General features: G+C 38.2%; 2 protein-coding genes, 1 long non-coding RNA gene and 5 other non-coding genes across 8 annotated transcripts; 2 read left to right on the top strand and 6 right to left on the bottom strand.

Moving 5' to 3' along the window:
- The first annotated feature begins 1,716 nt into the window (after positions 1-1,716).
- LOC140340407 (trans-1,2-dihydrobenzene-1,2-diol dehydrogenase-like) lies at positions 1,717-8,686 on the top strand. Its single transcript, XM_072425593.1, has 7 exons — positions 1,717-1,861; positions 3,226-3,337; positions 4,407-4,570; positions 6,021-6,273; positions 6,425-6,549; positions 8,216-8,366; positions 8,449-8,686. Exons 1-7 carry the CDS (start codon positions 1,772-1,774, stop codon positions 8,556-8,558), a joined length of 1,005 nt encoding a protein of 334 aa, XP_072281694.1. The 5' UTR covers positions 1,717-1,771; the 3' UTR covers positions 8,559-8,686.
- A 2,024-nt stretch (positions 8,687-10,710) lies between these two features.
- Positions 10,711-19,924, top strand: LOC140340408 (trans-1,2-dihydrobenzene-1,2-diol dehydrogenase-like). Its single transcript, XM_072425594.1, has 7 exons — positions 10,711-10,914; positions 16,154-16,265; positions 17,091-17,254; positions 18,363-18,615; positions 18,719-18,843; positions 18,928-19,078; positions 19,761-19,924. The coding sequence occupies exons 1-7, from the start codon at positions 10,825-10,827 to the stop codon at positions 19,862-19,864; spliced, it is 999 nt and encodes a 332-aa protein (XP_072281695.1). The 5' UTR covers positions 10,711-10,824; the 3' UTR covers positions 19,865-19,924.
- Positions 19,925-22,144: 2,220 nt separating this feature from the next.
- Positions 22,145-24,430, bottom strand: LOC140340409 (uncharacterized). The gene is made up of 5 exons (XR_011922641.1): positions 24,283-24,430; positions 23,840-23,926; positions 23,310-23,345; positions 22,430-22,471; positions 22,145-22,249 (listed from the first exon to the last, which is right to left on the bottom strand). It is a non-coding gene; the product is annotated as an uncharacterized lncRNA (long non-coding RNA).
- Positions 22,317-22,390, bottom strand: LOC140341546 (small nucleolar RNA SNORD34). Its single transcript, XR_011922905.1, has one exon. It is a non-coding gene; the product is annotated as a small nucleolar RNA SNORD34 (small nucleolar RNA).
- LOC140341548 (small nucleolar RNA SNORD50) lies at positions 22,563-22,629 on the bottom strand. Its single transcript, XR_011922907.1, has one exon. It is a non-coding gene; the product is annotated as a small nucleolar RNA SNORD50 (small nucleolar RNA).
- On the bottom strand, positions 23,432-23,496 carry LOC140341550 (small nucleolar RNA SNORD50). Its single transcript, XR_011922909.1, has one exon. It is a non-coding gene; the product is annotated as a small nucleolar RNA SNORD50 (small nucleolar RNA).
- On the bottom strand, positions 23,995-24,083 carry LOC140341547 (small nucleolar RNA SNORD35). Its single transcript, XR_011922906.1, has one exon. It is a non-coding gene; the product is annotated as a small nucleolar RNA SNORD35 (small nucleolar RNA).
- On the bottom strand, positions 24,405-24,472 carry LOC140341549 (small nucleolar RNA SNORD50). The gene has a single exon (XR_011922908.1). It is a non-coding gene; the product is annotated as a small nucleolar RNA SNORD50 (small nucleolar RNA).
- Between the last annotated feature and the right edge of the window lie 930 nt (positions 24,473-25,402).

A 25,402-nucleotide genomic window follows, 5' to 3' on the forward strand; every position in this document is an offset into this window, starting at 1 on the left:
CAGTTAGGTGAGAGAAGGAGACCCACACCACCCCCTACTTTATTGCCAGGTCTGGGGGTATGTGTAAAGTGCAGGCCTCCATAAGAGGCCTGCACTTTACACATACCTGTTCAGCTTTAATTCTAAATACTCAATGCCCCCTCTCATTGAAAAGAAATAAAAAAAAAATTCAGATTACACTGTTTAAACTGAAATGCAAATAAACTAAAGAGAATTAACAAATGCATTTTTTTATGAAAATTATTTAAAGTGTATATTTTTATTATTTTCGTATTTTTTGTATGCACTCTCTGAGTGAAAAAAAAATGTTTGTGGGCCTGCAGAAGAAAACATAGTCTTCTAGTTCTGTGTGTATTGAGCAATATAGTAACTTTTACATATATTTTTATTCCATCCAAAATTCACAATCTTCCAAACAAAATGTTACAATTCCAAACTAGTCAAGGTATAGAATATATGTAATTAAAAACACAAATACAATTTCAAATTGTACAAATATAGAGATATTTATTCTTTATTAACTAGTATTTATGTAGCGCCAACATTTTACGCAGCGCTTAACATAGTCCAGAGTCATATCACTAGCTGTCCCTCAAAGGGGCTCACAATCTAATGTTGCTACCATAGTCATATGTCATTATTACAGTCTAAGGTGAATCCAATTAATCTAAATGCAAGTTTTTGGAATGTGGGAGGAAATCAGAGTACCTACGCAAATACAGGGAGAATGTACAAACTTCATACAGATAGCGCCCTTGCCAAGATTCAAACCTGGGATCCAGCGCTACACAGACCAGAGTGCTAGCCTCAGAGCCCACGGTGGCTGACTGATCACTCTTTTATAGGGATTGTAGTTTATAGTTAGATTATAATTGGCCATGTTTAAAATACATCTGACAGGCAATATCCCAATTACTAGATTAACAATTAGAAACATTTTTATCTTAACATTATGCCTGCCCCAGTGTCCCAGTGCTGTTGGAAATTACCTCCATACATCCCCATTGTCACTTTATTCAACAAAGATCAACATCTATTGGTATGGGCAATCTAAATTGGTTTTGGACTTTTTTTTTATTGAATCTTTTATGTCACTCTATTTTTTAAACATATATGTCTGTGTCCTTGCAATATCAAATTCACTTCTTATCTGGTGTCATTTGATTGGAAAATTGAATTGGATTGACAAGTCTAATCAAGATATTTCACTTCTAAACATTCTGTCCTGTGTGCACATTTCAACAAACCAGACATACTAGAAAGTAAATGAGATGGATGGTGCCTGGATAAAAACTGCATAATATAGCTGAGTTCTCTTTAAAACCCCTCCACTGATTTTATTGTGAATTGTTATAAAAACATTGGTGGGATTATAATGTAAGTTTTAAAGACTTTAACTTTAGTCTGTGTAAACCTCTGATATTGGGTGTATATATGTGCAAAATGACATAGTTATATATTTTCCTTTTTTATCTCCTGATCCTCCATCAAAATCAAATTGATGGTACTTTTATCTGCAGTATTTAGTAAAACATTTGTAGTCCTCAGTATCTTCTACTAGCAGGCAATAACATTACCCAGCATGTGGATGTCACACTGCAGATGCTGTATGAGGCACTGGCACTGATTTGTCAGCAAATTTTTTCTTGTTAAGTTTAAAGAAATAGACACTCCCAGTACAAGTCAATATAAAGGCAGGTTGGCAGGCATGCAATGGCACATAGAGAACTTGGCAGTCCCTGTGATCTCTGGGGAGTTGTACTACTTAAATATGGCCACTAGATGGGGCATCTGTGCTGCAGGGAAGATTTCTAATGATTTCATGGTTGCCCTGCAGACACTGCCAGCTCAGGATCACCAGGTGAGCTTACATTTCATCTATCTATCTGTCTGTCTGTTTGTCTGACTGTCTATCTATCTATCTATCTATCTATCTATCTATCTATCTATCTATCTATCTATCTATCTATCTATCTGTTATGGGAATAAAGTGTATCTTTACCCCTATTTACCTTCACAAATTATCATCAACTATGAAAGTGTTGGAATCCCAGTCAGATTTTTATTACTGTGTCCCGATATATATAGGTATATAACCATTATCACTAGCACAGAAATTGACAGAAACTAAAATTTTGGAGTTGCCGCCAAAACAAGAGATGAAAGCTAATGAGTATACCTGGCCTGGTGATAACTGTCTAATTCCCCCCTGGGCAGCAAAAATCTAAGTTACCTCCCACTATCAAGGTATAATACTTCTTAGCTTGATGGCAGCTTTTTGGAATTTGTTTTTTGTACCAAAAGAATTTACAATTATATAGGATCAATGTGGACAGAAATCATTTACAAAGCATTTGCAGAAATTTTGTCAAGCTCCAATCTTGAACCCTTTGAAGCATCTAGTTTGTAACATCCTAATTGCACTACTATATTTTTATTCAAGCTACTAGTGGGGTACAGGACATGTTCAGAATACATTATCAGTACACCTTAAACCTTTACACATTTCTTTCTGTACAGGTGTCTTTCACACCCAGCTATAGAGTGTAAGCATTGTGTGATCTTAGTAAATATTTCATGGAACAGCCTCTGCACAATATTGGGAACCTTCCTGATAATACTCGTACAATATCTGGCTATGTCTGCAACAGCCTTTCCCAACATTCCATCTCTGTAAAACCTTTGAAATAATTTTTAGGTGGTAAAGATGCCCTCTTATATGGTATTTTATGTATTTAAAGTTGAGGTGTGGTAGTTCCTCCAAGTGACTTTTCTCTTTCAGGAACCACACCGCAATCCATAGCAGCTGCATACAAATGCAAGCACAATGGTTCTCATTCAGCTGAATAGGAGCAATTGAGAGCTTGGTTGAGCCTGTGTTGAATGTTGAGGTCAAATCTGATATCATTCTATAAACAATAAAATTGTTTTTCAACAAATAAGCTTGGTGGAACAGAGAAAAAAATTACTACCCACTATTGTCCTATGCGTCTTTATTCATTTTTTTTGGCTGTGACTATAATAACTAAAGAGAAACAAAACTAGTCCAGGGACAAAACTTCTAATGACAGGTTCCCTACATTCAGTATATGCTTTTAGTGTGCTATAGACACTGGTGTGTAAATCATCAGTAAATTCCAAATCTCATATTAGTGTTCATCAGTCTGTCATGCTCATTAAACTTTTATGATTTCATCCATTGTCATTCATATTTATTCCCTGCAGGCAGTGGCTGTGGCAGCAAAAGACCAGAAACGTGCTAAAGAATTTGCAAAAACGCACAACATACCAGAAGTGTATGGTTCATATGAAGAGCTTGCTAGGGACCCCAATATTGGTAAACAAAATATATTAAAGATATCTAAACTCAAGAACAGTTATGTATTATATATTGCAGCTGATCAATCCTTAGAAATGATCATTGCATTAGTTTTCCTTTGTTCAGCAAGAACAGAGGATACATGTTATCCTTGCCAGAGATCCTTGTGTTGAAGCAAAGGCACAAACAATATTATCTTCCTTTTGGAAACCACTAAACCTATCAGTCCCATGTCATGGGGATGAGGAGAGGGAGAGATGTTTGACCCTAAACATGGTTATTTGCAGGTTTCCCAAACTAAATGAGAGAAAAAGATAGAAAAAAAGAAAACTAATGCATCCAACTTATCTAAGTAATGCAATATTATATAATAGAAATGGTAAACTGCAATATTTCAAAGTTTGTTTTCAGTTGTACATATGTTGTAATGTCATAGTAGCTGATATGTTTTCATCAGACATGAAACCTGGGTCTTCCAATACAGTGAGGACACACCAAGACATAAATCAGGCTGCTTAGCTGTTTAGCAAAGTTTCTCATCTCACCCCATGTCTGTAATCTTGAGCAAATGTCTGCAACAGATTTTTATGACAAAGCCAAAGAAAACAATGAGAAACCAGGATCAGAGCATTACAGACATTTCTGTGGCACATTAGGACCTCACAATTTCTGGTTGATTGACGGGAATCAAAGCTGCAATGGAACATAGAGTTACTATTGACCACTGGTAATTGCAAACCAAATGTTTCTGACTTGGTTTCCAAAGTTCTATTGGATTCAAAAGTTGATATAATTGATCTCTGTATAGGCTGGTTCTTTTTGTTAATCTTCCTAATTACCTTTCTTCTATATCTATCTATCTATCTATCTATCTATCTATCTATCTATCTATCTATCTATCTTAAAATTATATTTCCACAATGACTTTCCTGCATATGCCTATAATAATAAATATTTTAGAAGATATAGTGTTAGCATGTATAAGATTTACAGAAATAGCACTGTATGTCGTATTATGCTTGACATTATGGGGTGTTTCCTTGTAGGACATCTTCATGTGAAATAAGTTTTTTGTCTTTTCTTGCAGATATTGTCTATGTTGGTGTTCTGCATATCATCCATCGGGAAGTAGTACTGATGTATCTGGAGCACAAGAAAAATGTCATTTGTGAAAAACCCCTGGCCATGAATTCTACAGAGGTGAAAGAACTCATAGCAGCTGCCAGGAAATATAATGTCTTCTTTATGGAGGTACTGTGCTTTATTTAAATCTCAACTCCAAGCAGATATCAAAATCACCAATCAATGCATCATTCGATTAACTGTATTGTTAAAGTAGAATTGGATTCATGTTAACAACTAAATGCTCTTCTATGACATTCCAAACAAGTCCAAAATTCAGTTACATCCAGCAGCTCCCAGTGGGAAGGTTTCAGCCACATGGGCAGTGCAGCCAATTCAGAAGGCAGTGGACATAACTGGGTGTGGCCAGGTGCTGATTGACAGATTACAGCCCTTCAATCAGAAACATCAGCAACATGATTTTACCAATTGTAGTGCAGACAGACACCACCTAATCCCATCACAGAAAGCTGAATTTAGTGGACTCACGGTATGATGGATGTGTCCATATAGAGCAGAAGCACTTTTATGTTTTTGATCCAATCTTAAAATGAGCTCTTCTCTTAAAAAATGTTTTGCACGGTCATACTGTCAAAATGAGTGGTTGCCAACCTTTTCAGACCTACGGACCACTAAATTTACGGGCTTCGCTGTGTGTCACTCAAAGGGGAGAGACTTCCCCCTGAGTGACGTCATGATGCCAGAACTCACCCACTCTCCCATCACAGGTCTGAGCCTGCGATGGGAGAATGGCCAAAACCCGCCCACTGCCCTGAGCCTGCAATCCATACGGGGGACCAAAATTTTCTCACAGATTGGTGACCGCTGGTCAAAACAGTTTTAATCAGCAAAAATATATACTACAACCAAAAAACATGACTCTGAAATTAAAGTCCACAACTGGAGCATCTCATTGTACATTTTGCTAGATAGTGTCATGTTTCATTACATATTTATCATTTTTAGTTGGGCTGACCCTTGGAAACCATATAAAGCCTGGAACAAACCAAAACCCACAGGTCATCAATCAAACACAGAATAGTGAAGACCATTTCTGTTAGCAATGAGTCTGTATGGGACAAGGCAGCACTCTGTGTAGAATTAGAAGATCTGCTCATGATTTATGTAACTAGTGACATTTTGTGAGAGGTAACACAAAGTGGTATGGTTACTATCATTCATGTTTAGGGTTTGCCATTTAATATTTGTCCAAAGTACGCAAAATTTAGATTAGGAAAAGGTAAAGGTGTGTCCCTCTTTTGAATCTTACAAATCTTACTTAGTAGGTAAGTATAATTAATACCTTCTGTGTAGAGTACCGAGGAAGCAAAAATATTGAGTTATGTTTTACTTACCATAATTCAAGAGGCCAAGGACTTCAAACTCCAGATAACCAGATTACTGACACAAAGGAGTGGGTTGAAGTAGCACAATACTAACATGTATCTGAAGACTTCCCTTTAATTTTTTCCAAAATCTATCTTTTGATGTAAGGCTTTTTGATACTAAATATAATAAATGATAATATCCATTAGGTGTTGTGGATTATTGCTCATATAGATCTCTAATTGTATTGTAGGCCATGTGGAGTCGCTTTTTTCCTGTGTATGATCAAATCCGCTCCCTCTTATCCCAGAAGGCCATAGGGGATATAAAGGTTGTCCGGGCAGAGTTTGGCTCCAACCAATATCATGTCCCCCGGGCAGTGGGGAAGGAACTTGGAGGAGGGGCACTCCTGGATATTGGCTGCTACTGCCTGCAGTTTGCATTAATGGTATTTAAAGGTGAAAAACCAGAATCAGTGACCGCTAAAGGATTTCTATATGAGACTGGTAGGTGAATGAATACAGAAATAAGCTATATATCTACAATAGATTACTAATATTCCTCCAATCTAGTTTTGTCAAACTACAACCATTTATGTAAATTAAATGTACAACACCATTATAGCTATTGCCATCAATTTCTTCTTTCACCAAATAGGTGTGGATGAAACTGTGACAATTATTCTTCAGTATTCAGGAAAACGTCAAGCCATTCTGACCTGCACCATTATGGTGGCAATGCCAAACCAGGCAGCCATTTGTGGCTCAACTGGAATGATTCAGGTATTTACTTTTTAGGTCTCAAAAAAAAAAATCGTCTTATGTCACAGCATACTATGGTAAAGTAATTGTTTGTAAAGTGAGTGTAGTCTGCTCTGTGTTTTTATTTATTTAGAAATATGAATATAAGAGCAGATTGATTTCAATAATATTAATAATGTACATTAATGTTTACAAAAAGTATGTTTCTCTGTATTGTAATGGTAGGGCACTTGATCTCAAAATGTAATACATAGATCTCTTATGCACGCTTGATTTCAAGTTTATTTGCAATAACCCAATGAAACAGGTTAAATAGGCTCCACTTTTAAAAATGCTTGATCAGGCAGGTCATTTTTGCAGGAAGGGACGGGGATAAAACCCTCCTACCTGCCTTATCGCTGATCTGCGATTGGTGGGAATAAATAAACTCTCACACAAGAGGTATGACATCATGGCCCCACCAATCACACAGGGGGAAGATTGCACTTAAGAAAACATCCAAGAAGAATGTGGTTTAGTTCCCCTTTAAGTGTCTTGACAACAAAGTACAAGTGAAATAACATAAACAATTACACAAAATTAAAAAATAACATTTACTGAACTGATCAGAGAAGACAGACTACAGAAGTAGCAAGTCATCCATTCATCCCAGCAAGGGGGGCCAAGGGGCTAAATTAATTCACACTTTGCAATGCTACACATCAGTTGTGTTAATTCCTGCTCCTTCTCACACTGCAAGTATATCAGTGGGTCCACGTATTTCAAATATTGCACTCTGTGAATAAAGATAAAAAGTTATGGTATTGACAAATGTGCCTCTCCCCATACCCAACTTACAAATCTCAACGATTAAAGTGTAGTTCTAACAAAACTTTTTTTAAGTTTTGGAAAGAAATCTTTATTGCTGGCTGTGTTTCCACTGGGGACATTTATTCTTCTAGTCATCATCATTACTAATAAAGAAAATTGAGGACCTCTTCCAACAGGGATATCTTTTCTGGGGACAGCTGTCTTAGAGGGAATTTTCCCCTACTGTGGAAGCTTTCCTCTAACTTCTTGTTCTAATTCCAGGACAGCAAAATAATAATATTAAAATAAACTTACATTGGTTTTCACACCTCTTTATTCTTTTCTAAATAAAAAAAAAGTTTGGGCTATATATATACTTTATTACACTAATTAAAACATGGGAAGATCAGCATTTCACACATTGAAAAGTATGATAATTCAAGGTGCATCAAAACAAACAATGTGCAAAGCCTTCATTTGGTTTAGAAGGCAGCCACAGCCTGATGGGAAAAGCCTGTCACCTGCCAGCATGCCATATGGAAGAGCCCTTGCTCAACGTGTGGAAGAATGTAAACAATTTTATTTGACTATATATAGCTTATCAGAATAAATGCATTTCCCAACTTTTTTTCAATGAATTCCCATTTTAATATTTTCACCAGCTCTGCTCAGAGCACCAGTTTAGCCATAAAAGTGTGAAGTGCCCAGAGAAAAAAATGAAGCTCCTCTTAAAACAAAATGGAATTCCATCCAACAATGGGTCCTCCAATATCAGCACAAATCTACATTCACCTGCTGAGAGCTTCAATTGACAAATATATCTAAAAGTGGCTTGTATGTGATTGTAGCTGTTCTGTATATTATTTATTCTATCAGTATATGTTACATTTTTCCCTAGATTCCTTCCTGCATGTGGTGCCCAACCTCAGTTATTGTCCATGGAAAAGAGACCAAATTCCCCCTTCCACATTCTAGTAAACCAATGCATTTTACAAACAGCACGGGACTAAGCTATGAGGCTGAGCATGTGCGCCAGTGTCTGCTGAAAGGTACTGTGCAAGGTCATGTGACCCACATTTTTCACTCATGCTTTCTAGATTGTACTGTAATGACAATTTCTTTTAATTCTAGGACTAAAAGAAAGTCCATTCATGTCCTGGGCAGACAGTGAGCTCCTACACACCATCATGGATGAAGTTCGCAAGCAACTTGGAGTGAGATTCCCGCAGGACAAAGCCTAATGATAAGATCATGGTCTTGTACAATGACTGCAAACATAAATATCTTTAAAAATCAGATATATAATGATTGGATTAATGCATGGGTGTTTGATTCATCTTTGTTACAATAATAAATTAGATAAACCATTGCCTACAGTACATTATAATGTTGAAGTATGAAGGAACAAATAGTTTATATAGGTCATAGTACATTGTAGTAAATACATTTATTAATCACTGGACAAACTGCTAAATGTCAAGTTGAAATACATAAATGGGAATTGGATTATCTGCCACAGTATTTGTAGTTCAGTTCCTATGCAAAAAACAAGTTTATTTTTGCTGTAGCTTAAACAGAATCTAAAGCTAGAAGCAAAGGACATTATACAAGATGATGCCTTTTTCTTTTACAGAATACCTAAACTCAATTTCACACATAGATGCATTTAAAATATAACCATACATTCAATAGAAAAAGGATGATAGATAGTATATGGTAAAAACACAGCATTTTTCCTATCAAGCCCTCCCTAGAACTGTGGACAGCCACCAGAACCAATATTCCTATATCTAGTGCAGTGGAGTGTGAGTGGTAGGGTTTACTCCATATGCATATTCAAGATGTCTGACACTGTGCCTACCTTCTAGGTTACAGCTTGCATAGGTTCCCAATGCTACTTTTAGGAAACATGACACTGTTTGCGGTTTATATTATGTTATACACAATAGAGCTGTCCACGCAATGCAATGGTGGAATTGCTTACAAACAGAAGATAGATTATTGGGTTCATGGCTTCCCTGTTTGCTTTTCTTTTGCAATCAAACATATTAAATACCTTGAATACTTTAGCTTGAATGATCTTAGTATAAAGAGCAAAAATTGACCTGTTGTTTAACACTGGCAATCAAGCTCTGTTCTGTCAGTGGTCGTGTGACCACTGCCAATGCACAAAACAAGTAGTCTCCGACAATGCAAAGGATCTTGGAGGATCTTCTGGTAAAGGTACTTAGCCCTGCCTGGACATCAGCCCTTCAAGATTCTCTAGCTTAGCCTGAGACCAGGTATTTAACACCAGATATTGGTCATACAATACATACATACAAACATCACATGCTGCTATCTAACATTGTCCATTGGTTATAGGGACCTATTCTCACAAATTTTACAACATCATGTACAGACCATCCAATGTGACCTATACCTGAAGGTAGGAAGTGATACAGACTTGCATGATTTGAGCTTTCTCGTAAAGGCGCCAAAGCTTCTCCATGTTTTCCAAGTCCTACTTTAGAATATTGTTGTAATCAGTTAATAACTTTCTATAAAAATAATTCATTCTGCTGACAATGGAAAATATGTATGGCAGAAAATATGTATCCAGTCCTGGGTTAAAAATACTCCTGGCCATCCATCTGCATTGCCAATTACATTTATTTGACAATGGGTTAAACTTTTCTCAAGAGCATATTGATTAGGCCTTACAGATTGTAATCATATAGGCAGAGAGGATCAGGAGCTGAGTGTTTTACATCTGACATGGTATGGAGAGTCTGCTCAGTGGATAGCACTCGGGACTTTGCAGTGCTGGGCCCCAGATTCAAATCTTGCCTAGGACACTGGGTACTCTGGTTTCATCCCAAAACCATGCAGTTAGGGTTTTTGACTTCCCCCCAAAATTGGCCATAGACTGTAGTAAAGACATATGACTGAGGTAGGGGCATTAGATTGTGAGCTCTTTTGAGGGAAAGCTAGTGACATGCTATGGCGTTTGTACAGCGCTGGGTAAAATTATGGTGCTATATAAATACTGTGTAATAATAATAACCAAACATTTATTTGCTTGGTTTTGATCTTGCGGTATATCCATACATATTTCATAAATTGGTAGCTGTTGCTGGGGGGTTGCTGGTAAATTAAACTTCATCGTGTGTAATTGCTTATTGTGCAAAACTGAAAAAAAGTAGGACATTTAACCAGCCTTTATTTCTTGTCACCAAGCTTTGTAGAGTTTTGCTTTTTTTTCAAGGCATTCATCCAAACACAACTGAGATAAGCAGATATTAACATTGTATATATTGGCCTGCATTTCCCAGTATTAGGAAGTGTGTTGAAATCAGCTACACAGGCAAAGTTCAGGTCTTGGCCTCATTTCAGCAAGCGAACTGCAGAAAGTTCCCAGCAGACAGACACGCCTACAATGGCTGCCCTTTAAAACACAGACACGAAATACAGACAGGACTTCTCTTCCCTTCCATCAACAGGGTCTCTTATATAACATTACACAATATGGCTACAAAGTGGGGGATCTGCTCTGCAGGGAAAATCAGCAATGACTTTGTGGTAGCTCTGCAGACGCTTCCAGCTCAGGATCACCAGGTGGGTAAAAACAGTATAAAAAAACTCCCAGAATGAACTGCTGACCGTGCATTGTGTTATTCTAACAATCTGCTATGTGTGACTAATGAGCTGTGTAAGAGTCACAGTCCAAATCACAAACCAGGTGAAATGCTCATGATCCTCCTCAACAGACAACTAACAAAATAAAATAATTTACAAGATTTATTGCTAGATCTGCACAAAAAATTTAATCATTGATATTAATGTAGTTTTTCCTTGTTATCAGTAATTTTAGTCTAACAAAATCTTACAAATGTAGTTTTGTTTTATGTTTTTTTTCCTGTACACCTGATGGTTAGGTTAATTAACTGTTTCCCTTGTCCAGCTCCCGTGTTAACCCCTTGTGGCCCATGACGAGGGTAGCTCGGACTTTCTAGCCCATTCTTTACCTCCACCATCAGCCCCTCCACCCCCTTCCAACCCCACCTGCTTACCAACCACTCCCCACCAATAAAATACCAAGACACCAATCTTGGATTTATATTGGCTGGCAAGCAGCCATTTATTTGAACACCATTAAATAAATTAACCATTCAAGTAATTAACAAATATCCAATATTATATAAATGACAAATAAATAAATACATTTACACTTTTGATATGCAAGCATACATTAACATAACACCTCATTATTATTATTACTTAACCGGGTTTATATAACGCAAACATATTACATTGAATATAACCTATTTAACCAACAACCTGATTCCTCCCTTGTATTAATACCTTACTATAACAACAATATCCATAATGTTGTCATTCGTTCACCAAAGACCCCACCAAAGAGGATCCCCCCCTGCCAACTTCCACCAGTTTACCAATGCACTGGATCCTTGCCTTCCAAGACCTCAACTGCCACAGCGCTCAGGTGTGAAACCTCACCCCTGAGTGCTACCTCGACACTCGCTGAGCTTGTTGAATTCCATCCTGCCAGTTCATCTTCCTCCGTTCCCGGCCGCAGAAATGGCTCACAGGTGTATTCACCATACTCTGAGCTGTGTTAAACCGTTCCATTAAGCAGGCGCTTGTCCACAAATTGGTCCTGGCCACCATATCCGGCCTGGACCCGCAACACCATGCCACCTCAAACCAGCTTAACCGCATGACTTATGCCCCACTTGGAACATTACCCAAATCATAGCCCACCCTGGCATGGAGCCCTACCATGCCAAGGGGCCACTCACCTGCCACAAACATGCCAACGCATCATGTACCACTATAATACCCCCATTCCTGGCCACCAAAATCGCCCCACCACCGTATTCACCTTACTCCAGGCAGTGTTAGAACCATGCCCACAAGCGGGGCGCCCGTCCAACTGGTCCTGGCCACCGTATCCAACCAAACCGCAAAACACCTGGGCACCCACTCCACTGTAAACCAAGTACTTTGATGCAATGCACTGCCACCTCCGCTCCAAGCGAGCATGCTGTCTATTGGTCAGCTGGACTGCTGTCCACCTCTTGCCACACCCAACGAGAAACGAGATAGTGCCTAACTCACAACCCAATGCAAGCTGAACCAACCACAGCTGAACGCCCCAACTTGAAATTTAAACAAAATCATTCCCTCCCAGTCCAAAGGAAAATTCTGCCACCCATGCCCAGTAACCACCAGCTGCCCCTGCTAACTGACTCACCGTACCCCACCAACTCCAGAATCACCTGCCACCGAAATCCACAATTCATGAACAACATCCACCCAGTCTACCACTCGGAACCCGTCTCGGAAAGTCACCCCACTCACAACACAGCAAAAGTGAAGACGTTATGTTACCAACATCTCAACACAAAGAGACAAAACAGCCGGGGCCGGGCCAGAAACCAGGGCAAAACCAAACTGTATATCCTCCCACTATGCTGAAACCAGCCACAGTACTGACCCCAGGAGGTAATGAAGCATACCACCCCATTGAACAGCCACGAGGGAGCAACAAAAAATACCATTACAAAATACTGACATCAGGGAGTAATACTGTATATCATCCAACAATATTGACACCAGGGAGTAATGAAGTATAGCATACCCCCAACACTGACACCAGAGAGAAATCGAGAATGCCATTCCACTGTACTGACCCAGAGAGCAATATAGTATACCATCCCACAGCACCAATGCCCAGGAGAATTAGAGTAGAGCACCCCAGTACTCCCCCAACACTAACGTCAGGAAGAACTAGTAAATACCATTCCCCAGCACTGACACCTGTGATAAATGGAGTATACCATCCCACAGTACTGAAACCAGGGAGTAATAGCAAATTCCATCCTGCCACACTGACACCTAGGAGAAACAATGTATATCATTCCACATCACTGACACCAGGGAGTAACAGTATATACCGTCCTCAGTACTGACACCAAGGCCCTGTCTTCAGCCCAATTTGCCTTCCAAGCACCATTCCCCTTTTTACCAGTTTTACCTCCTTCTCCACCACCTTACTTGAAAAAAGAAAAACTACAGGCCCGTGTGCCTCACCGCACCTGAACCCTCCTACCTGAACCTAAACCCTCCTCCAAGTAACAACCTCTATCCTTCACATGGTCGGTCTCTACCCGCCTGCTGACTGTCACCCCCTCCCCCTGACAAATCTGTCTCTGAACTCCTATCAAAATGAAATAGCTCCACAGGTAATCTAACAAAAAAAGGTCTCCACACACAACCCTTCCAGATCTATTAGGCCTAAGTAGCTGCATCGCACCCCCCACTCCCCCCCAGTTTTCTCCCTCTGGACTTCAAGACCCCCACTTCTAACCTTACCTCCCACCACCCTCCTTGTCTGTGACCCCCACCCCACACCTTACAAAATAGCCCACAACCTTCTAAAAGCCTACAGGCCCCGCTGCACTCCCCACCACACCTACCCCCCCACACTCAAAGGGACCCCCCACCCACCAGCTTGCCCTGCCTGACACCAACAACCCCCCCACCCCACACCCAGCTACTATGGCATGTAGCCAGGCTTCAGCCGATGAAGACTCTGCCTCCTAAGCTGGGCTAAAAGGCCCTGAAATTCCCTCTCCCTACCTTTGCCTAAATTCTTACGGCTACGGGCCTCCCTGTCTATTGTTCACTGCCAATTCCCTTGTGCTGTTCCAGTGTTCCTCTGTGTCTGTGGATATCCCTGAGTCTCCTGTGCCTCCTGTTCCTTCCAGTGTCTCCTGTGCTCCCTGTGTCTCCAGTGGCCCCTGTGTCACCGGTGTCTATTTCCTGGATCCCTAGTATTTGACTTTTGGCCTGTGACCTGACCTCTCTTGCTTGCCGCCTGTCTTGACCCCGGCCTTCCTTGACAGTTCTTCTGCCTAGTGATTTGGTACCAAGTATCTTCCTGCCCACTCTGGTGTGCCCAGGGACCACAACCTGGCAGTAACCACAAGCACTACATCCTTACCACTGGAGGCTCTGGGGAAGACCTGGTTACTGCTTAGACTCTGTGCCTTGGCCCTTCTCAGGGCTCACACCATTTTCTGTGCAAGCCATAGCGCCCCCTGGTGACACATGTCAAATGTTAAAGTTCAATACAGTACTATTAGACAAAAGGCTGAACAAGTATGATTTGTTTGGAAGCCTCTTCGTGGCAGCATAGCTTAGGTTTGCAAACTTGCATTTGCACAAACCACAAGACTTCTGGAACAATGTCCTTTGGATGGATGAGACCAGAGTAGAAACATGTGACTACAATCTACAGGGCCTCTTTTTTTACAAAAAACAAACATTTTATCAGCACAAACACCTCATACCAACTGACATACATGGTGGGGGTAATGACTGATGGGGGTGATGATTGATGAAGGTGATCCTAGCCTGTTTTTACAGCCACAGGACCTGGGCACGTTACGTTATTGAGTTGCCCGTGAACTCTGCTGTATACCAAAGTATTCTGGAGTCAAATGTGAGGCCATCTGTGAGATAGGTAAAACTTGGTCTAAACTGGGTCAAGTAACAGAACAATGAGCACCCCAACAAATTTACAACATAATGGCTGAAAAAAAAGAATCAAGTTGTTGGGATGGGCCAGTTAAAGTACAGACCTCAACCCAATCAAAAAGCTGTGGTGGGACCTTAAAGACATGTACATAAAATAATGTGTTCAGCCATTCTCAGTATAATGATATGGGTATCATTGGGTTGGGTATTTGTTGAATAAGTACTGTTTATGGATACTATGAGTGGAGGTTGTTTGTTATATTTATTCTATGTTTTGATTTTCTTGATTTATATTCTGCTGTCCAAAGAAAATGCAGAATTTCATCGAGAAACTCTACTTTTCTTGTTGGATTTTATATTGAAGCTTTAAATAACCTATCTAGTTCAATTCTACAAAAGGGATGAAACATGAGGAGTGTGAGCTGGAGTGAGAATGGATCTGGATGACATTTGTAATGGAAATATAGAACTAATGATATAGTTTAAAGGCAAGGATAGGGTTAATACTTAAATCTGGGGTAAAACAATTATAATAGTCTAAATACAAGTGGCATGTGTACTCATAGCTAAACCTTGATGTGCTTTTTGTATATCTGGATCTATGTTGTAATCTAGAATGAAGTAAATCCTATACTTTGCCTATGTACAGGAACTTTTAGGCTTGTCATTGCCACTCTCTGTCCTTGATTGACTACTCTTGTTTATGCCCCTCTTTAGTTTTCTTTAGGCAACCTGGAGTGGGTGAACCCATAATGGGAAGTCCTATCCAAAGCTCTATTTTCTTAACAGACAGAGTGCAGCACAGTGAGGATGCTCCACTACTTTTACTAAATCATATCTGGGTTTGCAAATTAATTTGATGTATACAATATATATGTTCTGTGGTTGATTGTAGTTTAGCTTTAAAGCCAACCCCACTTTTATCCTTTGGCAGGGGAGAGAATCATATTATCTGACAGATTTGTGTCCCTTTAGGAAGGAATTGCGTTTACTTCCTGTCCTAGTGTAGCAGGGTGTTGCAGGAACAGGCAGCAAACAAAAACGTTCTTGTTCCCCAGTTTTGTGGTTCTATAGCAAGTGGGACATGGATGAACTTTCATATGCTCAAAAACAAGTTGTTTATGGCATGTTTACTATCATCAGTGAAAAGTGGTAAAAAAAGCTGTGTCTGCCCTTCTGCTATTATAAAATAATGCATTCATTTTGAAATGGTCTCAAAGTACTTTCTGTTTAAACATATATTCTTATTATTTGTCTATATGTATAAATTTAGTGTTTAAATCTCCCTTAGGTAGTGGCTGTGGCTGCCAGGGATTTTAGTCGTGCCAATGAGTTTGCTCATACCCATGGAATACCAAAAGTACACATAACATATGAAGAGCTTGCCAGTGATCCTGACATTGGTAAGTACATACTTTGTAACTTTCTGACATGGGAAAGAATAATACATTATAGAATTATTGAATAAACCAACAATTATATCTTTAAGAACATGCAATAACTTAAAGGGTGGTAAACTTTTTAGTATATTCTAACACTTTAGATTGTTAAAAAGTTTTCTGTTACAGTACATTTCTGTTGAGTTTCATACATCAGATCAAAAAACAAGGGAAAAATAGAGAAATTAGGTCCCAAAGGGGAGATGGCCCTTCCTAATTGGAGACAGTGGGGAGCTATGAATGTAGAACTGTAAAATGTGGAATTTAGGACCCAGTTGGTGGCATTTACAAACAAAGGGCTAATCAAATTGCATGAATTATGTCCCCATTATGCCAGTTTATATTATAGCCGGTGTTAGGTATCTTTAAACTTTAACAACTAATTTCAATATAAATGCAGTCTTCAGCAAGGGCAGTCCAATTCTTTTTACATGCTTCTATTTACATCTAATTGAATATAGTCACTTGTTTACAGACCTCAGTGGGTTAAGCAAAAATATTCAAAGTTAAATGGTTCTATTTTAGGTTTCAATAAAATGCATCATGTCTGAAAGGAGATTGAAATTATGCTTCTACTGTGCATTTTCGGTCAGTCCCAAAGTTCTATGGGAAACCATGGATGATTCTTTTAATAAATATTTCTTGGCAAAACAAATATTGTGTGGAAAAAAAAAAAACAATCATGTTTTCTGGCTTATTTATAGACATGTACTGAAACAGAAAGAATTTGGTATACACATAAATTGTACCTATTTTTTAAATCTATAATTATGTAACCCATTTTTTCAGATGTTATCTACATCGGTGCTATTCATCCAGCCCATAAGAATCTGGGGCTGATGTGCATGGAGAAAGGAAAGAATGTGCTATGTGAAAAGCCTTTGGCTATGAACCTCACAGAAGTAAATGAGCTCATCTCTGCTGCCAGAAAACACAATGTATTTTTAATGGAGGTATGTACCTAATCCGTATAGTTTACTTTATAGGTCCTAAAATGCATTGGAACATAGGAACATAGGAAAAATGTAAAAAAATAAAAATGCAGAAATAATTTTTTACTTTTCACAGGCAAACCCAGATTTACCGTAAGTCAGTAACTATAGGTAGCAAAGGCAAAGAGATGTTTGATGCATGATTTGTTCAGTTTCAATATGTTTATGGGTTTCCCTTTTATGAGCTTCCTGTTATAAATCCCCTACAGCTTTTTAATGGGGTTAAAATCAGAGTTTTGATTAGGCCAGTCTGTAACGCTACATTTTTAATGTTTGTGTCATTTCCCAGTAGATTGGCTACTGTGCATTAGATCAATATAATGCTGAAAATACATTTTCATCTCAATTTGAGCTTTTGGGCAGGTGGCCTTACATTGTCTTAATGTGCTCTTTCATATAATGCAGAATTCATAGATTACTCAATTACTACAAGTTGTCAAGGACCTAAAGCAGGAATTTACCATTTTCACCACCATGTTTTCACAGTTATCTGGTTCTACTCTTGAAATCCTGTCTCTGGTTTAAACCAAATATAGTCATTGTGCTTTAATTTTTCTTACATTGCAGAGCAAAAGCTTTTTTTCTGGTGTACCTCTAATGCAAATTTAATCAGTGCAATCTTTTTGTAGATTGTAGATACACAACAAATGCATTGATAACTCCAAACCCTCAACATCAGAGCTTTAAATAAGGTTCCATCAATATGTTCCCTAGGGGTTTTTTATTATTGACACCTAATCTGGAAAACCCAATTCTAATCTCATGGATTTGAAATGGTGGTAAATGTAGTGTTTTTTTTTTTTTTAGACCTTTGCATTAATTAGATTTATGAAAATGAATATACCAAGTTTATTGTATGTGTAATTTTATCAAGCATTTCACTTTTATCTGTAGACACTGGTAAATTTAAGATGTAATCTTTGTCTGTTAAAGACTTTTTTCATGTTGTATTTTGTTATGTATCTAATGAACCTATTGAAGATATGCCCCACTGTAGAAAGTTACTTTCCACTATGCGGTTAATGGGCTTTAATATAATTCAACACTATTTTTTTTAATTTCTCTGTAGGCATTCTGGAGCAGATTTTTCCCAGTCTATGAGCACATCCGCAGTGTCCTAAATCAGAAAGCTCTTGGAGACGTAAAGGTTGTACAGGCGGAATTTGGCGTGAATTTACTTAATGTTCCTCGGGCAGTGGAGAAAGAGCTGGGTGGGGGTGCTCTTTTAGACATTGGCTGTTACTGTGTTCAATTTGGATTAATGGCATTTGGTGGAGAAAAACCTGAGGCCATTACCGCTAAAGGATTTCTACATGAGACTGGTAAGCTTTGTTCAAACCATAACCCTAGTGTTCTGTAGATAAAAAAAAAAAAGAAGTATATGTGGTTTATGCCCTGATTACCATTACCATATCCTTTTGATAGGAGTGGATGAAACGGTGACAATTATCCTGCAGTACTCAGGAAAACGCCAGGCTATTCTAACCTGCACCCTTGTTACTCAAATGCCAAACCAAGCTGTGATATGTGGCACAAAAGGCATGATTCAGGTACCCCTACCTACATTATTGGTTATGAAATGTAATAACACAAATTTTAATTAAATTGATTTTGACATCTCCATTTCACTCCAGATTCCTTCATTCATGTGGTCTCCAACAACAATATTAGTAAATGGAGAAGAATCGAAATATCCTGTTCCTCCTACTTCAAAACATTTGAATTTCTGGAACAGCACAGGACTGAGTTATGAGGCAGAACATGTACGACAGTGTCTTTTAAAAGGTAAGAAGAAGCATCTGTTTCTGGATGTAGTGCATACTAACCATATTGATATGCTAGCCTGGATGTAGGAATTATTTAGCAGGCTTCACCCACATTTTGCACTGATAGAGTGGAAGGTCCCAGTTAATTTCCAAATTGTATCATTGTGCAGGAAGGCACTAGGCCCCAGTGGGCAGGGTAAAATGTTGTAGGTTGAGTTTTGTTTTCTGAAATTAGGTAGGTATGGCTCTTGGTGGCTATAACCTAGTTCCTTTAAGATAATTCAGCCCAGGGTGGCCCAACATCATTTTAATTGGACCCTTCTACTTTAATAATTCAAGTACATGGGGGTTTGTAAAGCATTTTGAAAGGATCTGAAATGCCAAATTTGAATTGAATGAACTCATACTGATCACTTGTGCTCTTTGTTGCCTTAAAGATGTCAATGGTAACATAAGCTAAACACACCACATGCACGCCATTTTATCCTGAAACCTTTAATTTCTTATTAGGGTCTAGTATTTTATAAAATGCAGAAAAAGGGGCAGACTCAGAGTACAACTTCAGGCAATGTGATAAATAACACATGATCATTCTAAGTGCACTTGACTAGAGTCCAATTTGTGCTGTTAATGTTTTGGAAGGATTGTAAGCAATGGTTATATCACATGGGTTGTGTGTAATTATTTTTTTGTTGTTTCAGGGTTAAAAGAGAGCCCAGTAATGAGTTTAGCAGAGAGTGAACTGCTGGCTAGCATTATGGAAGAAGTTTACATTCAATTGGGAATTTATAAGAACAAAATATGAATGCTAGCATGTTAAAAATACAAAATATAAATCTGCAAATAAATGATTGTACAACTCTAAGTGGCTTGGATTTACAGTTGTATTTTACAAGGAATAAACTCACCGATAACTCACACGGCAGCACCTGTAGGTGCAGTTTCCTCTACTCTACTGGTCCATAGCAGTGAACTTTTTTCCTGGATAATCCCTATGTATGGGTGAATAATATCCATTTAGGAAACCCCCATTTGCTGCATTTTAGGGGCTATGACTGTTCATAATTCTAACTTTTCCCTGGTTTGTTTGGAGCTTCTACTTTGCCATTTGGTTGCATCTGGAGGAATAGCCTATCTGCTGCTTGTCTGGAGGTCCACAAGAGCTCAAAAATCATAATTGTCTCAACCCTCTTATATAACTAAACCCAAGGCAGATCAGTTAATTAGGGAACACCATCTTCCTGGGTCCTAAATTCATATTTCAGTGTTTACAAATGCTGAGTGGGCAGTGAATAATTAAAATCTAACATGAATACAGAAAACTCTTGCTCCTCAAGAGGAATCATTCCTTGTCTTCTGCAGACATTATCACTATCAAATTAGTTCCCTAGATCTTGGGAAAAACTACTTCTATCAAGAATTTGTCAATGAAAATAACTGCCTGAATTTTTTTTTCTTGAGTCAATAAAATCTTGATAAGTAAAATGCATTTTACTGTCCTAAAGGGTTCGGGTTCTACAATGGGCGATTGCATCCCAAAGCCCAATTGGGTTGTGTCATTTGGAGTACCCCTGCAGACCATATGCTCAAGTCCTCATGAAACCTGAACAATTAGTAGCAGTGGGTCAGATGGCCAAACTCACAATATGTGGGAGCAGGAATGGATCAAAGTTGCCTGTGGCTCTTTGCAGAAGGGGATGCTTTCCCAGGGGTTGGTGAGAAAGATCAGATTGCACATTTATAACAGCATACAACCAAATGTCTGTGCACTGTCCCATGGCATTGGTGTACAGTACCACCTGAAAAACTTCCATCCTTCTAGAGAACTAGAATGAAACTGAGGTATGCTGGGGAGGGCAGCCTGGGAAGAAGAAACCATAATTTGCTCTTAATTTTTTTGGTTGTAATCTGGTACCATAATAACTAGTTGTGTAGAGACAAAGTAAAAAACAAAAAAAAAGCCAAAAGCTCAAATGCAGTGATTCTGAACCAAATTAGATGTAGAATATATAAATACTTTATTCTGCCAGTGACTACCCTTAACTACAACACTGAGCAGTGACCATTTATCCCTTTAAACTGCAAACCTGAAGATGGCACAAGCCACCAATAAACCTTTATAAAGGTCTATATACCAAGTTGAAAATGCAAACTTGAAGCCACTTTGTCATAACAATGTCATGGCCCTATTAAAAAGTCCCCTTAGAACATGGGATGTATAGCTCCAATGTCTGAAATTTAATTTCTCCTCTCACCTACATTGGGCTTCCCTTACTAGACTTCTGCATTCCCAAATTTTCTAGGAAGTTTAACTCTATGTTTGAGGCCATACCCATAACCACTAAACCAAACCCAACCTGTCATTGTCAATTAAATCTATGCAACAAAACCTTGAAGGAAACTCTTCATTCCTCTCCAATAAATCTTTCTGGTTGGTTTGGTAGATATAAATAAGCTTTATAAGTGCACTAAAATGTTAAACCTTAAACTTAAGAGTCTAGAATCCTAGTTACCTAAAAATGAAACATTTTAGAATGTAAAATGTAGAGGATACTCTTGACCCTCAAAATGACAATCTAGACACCAACAACCCAGTTTTACAAGAATTTACAATATATTCCTGTTTGTTGGATTTATAGATAAATTGCCAAACTACTTGATGTAGTCTAATCTCCTTAAACTTAAAACATTAAAATACCTAGCATTAGGCTGAAAATATGCTAAAGAATTTTGACTACATTTTCAACAAACCAGGAATTATACCATTTTACTTCTAGGTTAACTCTACCACATAGCTCAGTAATTCTGAGAAGGCATTTAAGTTTTTGCCGCACAGGTTCTTTTTCTGGAAAAAAAAATGAATTTTGAAGATGCTACTTTACACCCTTGTAAAGTAGCAGAAGCTGCAACTTTGCCATACATGACAGATGTGTCCAGTAATTTTTGCCAATATTTGCTTTGTAATTAATTGTTCCAATCTCATGCTAAAGTGAATTGCAAAAAAGGAAACCATATATACCATTTATTTAGAGCTCTATTTATAAATGATCCCTTCAGTATGCCCATAAATTAGTAAAAACAAAACTCCATTTTTTTCTCTTTATTAGGCATTATTACAGTTACAAAATGAATCTAGGACAACTTCACTAAAAATGAAACTGTTCTTCTGGATATGCTCCACATGTTGGCACTGGAAAAAGAAAAAAAAAAAGTTATTTAAAGTTGAATGAGGAAGACAACATACTAGACATAATAGGTCACGTCTCAGAATGTGAAGTTTTTCTCACAGAGAATCAAGCAATGTAGGCAAATAAAAAGCATCATTGACAGACCTTAAAGCAAAAGGCTAACAAATGAATGAAAAACTTACCAGTATGAAATCTTGATTTCCTCTGATGACCTCCGACCGATTCTGCAAATGACAAGCTAGGTTGTTAATGTGCAATACTGGTATTCTAAGCTAAAATGAAGCCATTTTTTTTAATGACTCATAACATCTACTGAACTCAGCAGTCAGATCCATAGTTTGTGTCATCAAAAATCAGGTTCGGGATAGACTCATCATTGTTCAGATAGAGCACATGACCAGTGATATGAATACTGCACACAATATGATTGCAGTATCATCCTAGAATAAATTTGACAAATTGATTGCTGCATAAAAGTAATTTGCCTTTAAAAAGTTTTTTTGGCTTGATGCAATTCTGACCCCCCCATGCCACAAGGGCAGCAATAGAAGAGCCAATGCTGCCATTTACATGAATTTACTAATTTCAGTACATATGTACCATGAAATAGTGCAGTTCAATTTAAATTAAAGATGTTACTGCAAATAACAGGTCCACTTTGTTATTATGCCAATTAGATGGCTGCAGGATACAAACTCCAAAATGCTAGAGACCCTATGGGTTCCGACTGGGATCAGAGACTAAAGTCTAACAAAAGAAACCCGCAAGACAACAAACCTGCATGGAGTCCAGAAGAGCATGCTCCATACATCACAAGCAGTGGGACAGATGTGCTAGACAGCCATAATTCTACATCACAACTAAAATTTAGTTAAACTTTCTGCCATAAGGTTTGTCATAATTTTGTGCATCAGCAAAGCCATTTGGGAACTTTGTCAGAGCCTATTTCATAAGGCTTCAATTGCAGGAAGTTTTTCCCCTTAGAATCAAGCAATGTAGCTAACTACAAAGCACCATTGATAGATCCTAAAGCAAAAGGATAACAAATGAATGTGAACTTACCAGTATTTAGTCTTTACTTTCCAATCACCTCTGATTCTACAAATGACAAGGTAGATTTGTTAATGTGCAATACTGATATTCTAAGCTAAAATTAGGACATTAATGAATCATAACATCCACTGAACTCAGCAGTCAGATCCATAGTTTGTGTCATCAAAAATCAGGTTCGGGATACTCATCATTGTTCAGATAGAGTACATGATCAATGAGATGAATACTGAACAAAAAATACGAGTGCAGAAAAATGTAAAATGGTAGCAATTCCTCATTCCACATGTACAGCAATAGAAGAGACAATGCTTCCATTTACATATTTTACTCATTTCAGTACATATGTACCTTGAAATACTGCAGTTCAATTTAAAATCTAAGGCAATTACTGCAAATTTAAGGTCCAATTTGCGATCATGCCATTAGGATGACCGGAAAGGTGAGTAGCTACAGGATACAAAGCCCAAAATGCTACAGACCCTATTGGGATGAGAGACCAGAGCGCCAAACACAGAAAAGAGACCCATAAGCCAACATACCTGCATGGAGTCCAGAAGAGCATATTCAATACATCAAAAGCTGTGGGATAGATGTGCTACAGACAATCCATATTTCTACGTCATAACCTGTGTTGATACAACAAACATTTAGTTATACTTTCTACAACAAGTTCCTAAGGTTTGTCATATAATTTTATAGTGCATCAGCAAAGCCATTTGGCAATTTCGTCAAAGCCTTTCAATGAGGCTTGGAAGACCATCGTGAGAATAGACATCATTTGCACTGCAAGCATCTACAACCAAAGTACCAAATACCCTACACTAGTTTTGTTGCTTATCCACTTGTAACAAAATATACAGACTTGTTCACTGGTTACAAAAAGGAAATTTCTTAATAACTATAGGGAGAATGGCTACAATTTCTATTCCATACCCGGTACACAAACCAACTAAACTTTTCTGCAGTCAAAGTAAAAACTTACCAGCACATCAAGACTTCTGTATGACATTAAGTTGAACGCTTCCGTGCCCTGCAAGGGAAGAAACTGTTAGGACATTGCTAGGCAAAATGCACCTAGTGTGGCATATTGTTTGATAACCAATGAACTCAGCAGTCAGATCCATAAAATTGTGTCATCACAACTCAGGTTCGGGATAGACTCATCATGGTTTGGGAATAGTAAAAATTTGTGTGAATGAGCAAAATAAAGCACTAATGCAAGATCAAACTTTACTGTAGCTTGCATTTGGACTGCCTACTTAAGGCTGCTTTTAAAATGTCAACAGTTTTAAAAGTATTATGACCACACTGCAGCAGAAGGCATTAGGGTGGCCATACACAATATTTTTATCAAATATTAACATTCATTTTTAAATTAGATCAGCTAGAAATCATGCTTTATATTTAAATCCCCGATCGCCAGTAAAAAGCTGTCGGATAAGCGCGGCTCCATGCGCGAGCTTTTTCCGTTGCTGAATAGCGCGACCGCGTACGATTCCGGATCGCTAATACGAATGCGCGAGCGATAATCCGATTCTGCTTGATGAATCAGGGGCAATGTATAGAGTGCAGGGCTCAGGAATAGGTTACATACAACATAGTGTATGTACTGTATATACCTCCCAACATTTTAAATTGACAAAAAAGTACAAATGCAGAGGCAGAGACACTCCTCATTTGTCAAGGCAAACAGTGGGTGTGGTCCAGTGGGTACAACAAAGTTTTTTATTTAACAAAAAAATATCGATTACAACATTTTTAAAAAGTAGGTTCAACGAATGTTGGTCAGAAGGATGTGGAATTCAGATGTGATATGTTGCAACTTCTTAAAAGTGACACATTTCACATAAACATCGGCTTTGTCACTCTATAAAAATAAAATCTTGTGAAGCAGATATTCCACTTAAATGTGTCACTTTATTAAGCTTTAGCAATTTACCTGCCAATTACCCTATGCTCTCTGACCGACATAAAATACATTTCTTTTATAAATGTTATAAACTGGGTTTTGTGTAAGGTTTTTGAAAGTAGCTGAGGAATTTAGCAGATTCCTAAAGTTAATTATTTTTGTACTTTTGTTATGTTTTGTAGATGATTGAATT

Source organism: Pyxicephalus adspersus, chromosome 11, assembly GCF_032062135.1.
Source record: "Pyxicephalus adspersus chromosome 11, UCB_Pads_2.0, whole genome shotgun sequence".
NCBI classification, from domain to species: domain Eukaryota; kingdom Metazoa; phylum Chordata; class Amphibia; order Anura; family Pyxicephalidae; genus Pyxicephalus; species Pyxicephalus adspersus.

Excerpts from the sequence above, each read along its gene's own strand:
- LOC140340407 (XM_072425593.1), top strand. The coding sequence starts at position 1,772 with ATGGCCACTAGATGGGGCATCTGTGCTGCAGGGAAGATTTCTAATGAT. Across the intron at positions 3,338-4,406 it reads TGCTAGGGACCCCAATATTG|ATATTGTCTATGTTGGTGTT; the intron begins GTAAACAAAATA and ends CTTTTCTTGCAG. Across the intron at positions 8,367-8,448 it reads GCGCCAGTGTCTGCTGAAAG|GACTAAAAGAAAGTCCATTC; the intron begins GTACTGTGCAAG and ends TTTTAATTCTAG.
- LOC140340408 (XM_072425594.1), top strand. The coding sequence starts at position 10,825 with ATGGCTACAAAGTGGGGGATCTGCTCTGCAGGGAAAATCAGCAATGAC. Across the intron at positions 17,255-18,362 it reads ACAATGTATTTTTAATGGAG|GCATTCTGGAGCAGATTTTT; the intron begins GTATGTACCTAA and ends ATTTCTCTGTAG. Across the intron at positions 18,616-18,718 it reads AGGATTTCTACATGAGACTG|GAGTGGATGAAACGGTGACA; the intron begins GTAAGCTTTGTT and ends TCCTTTTGATAG.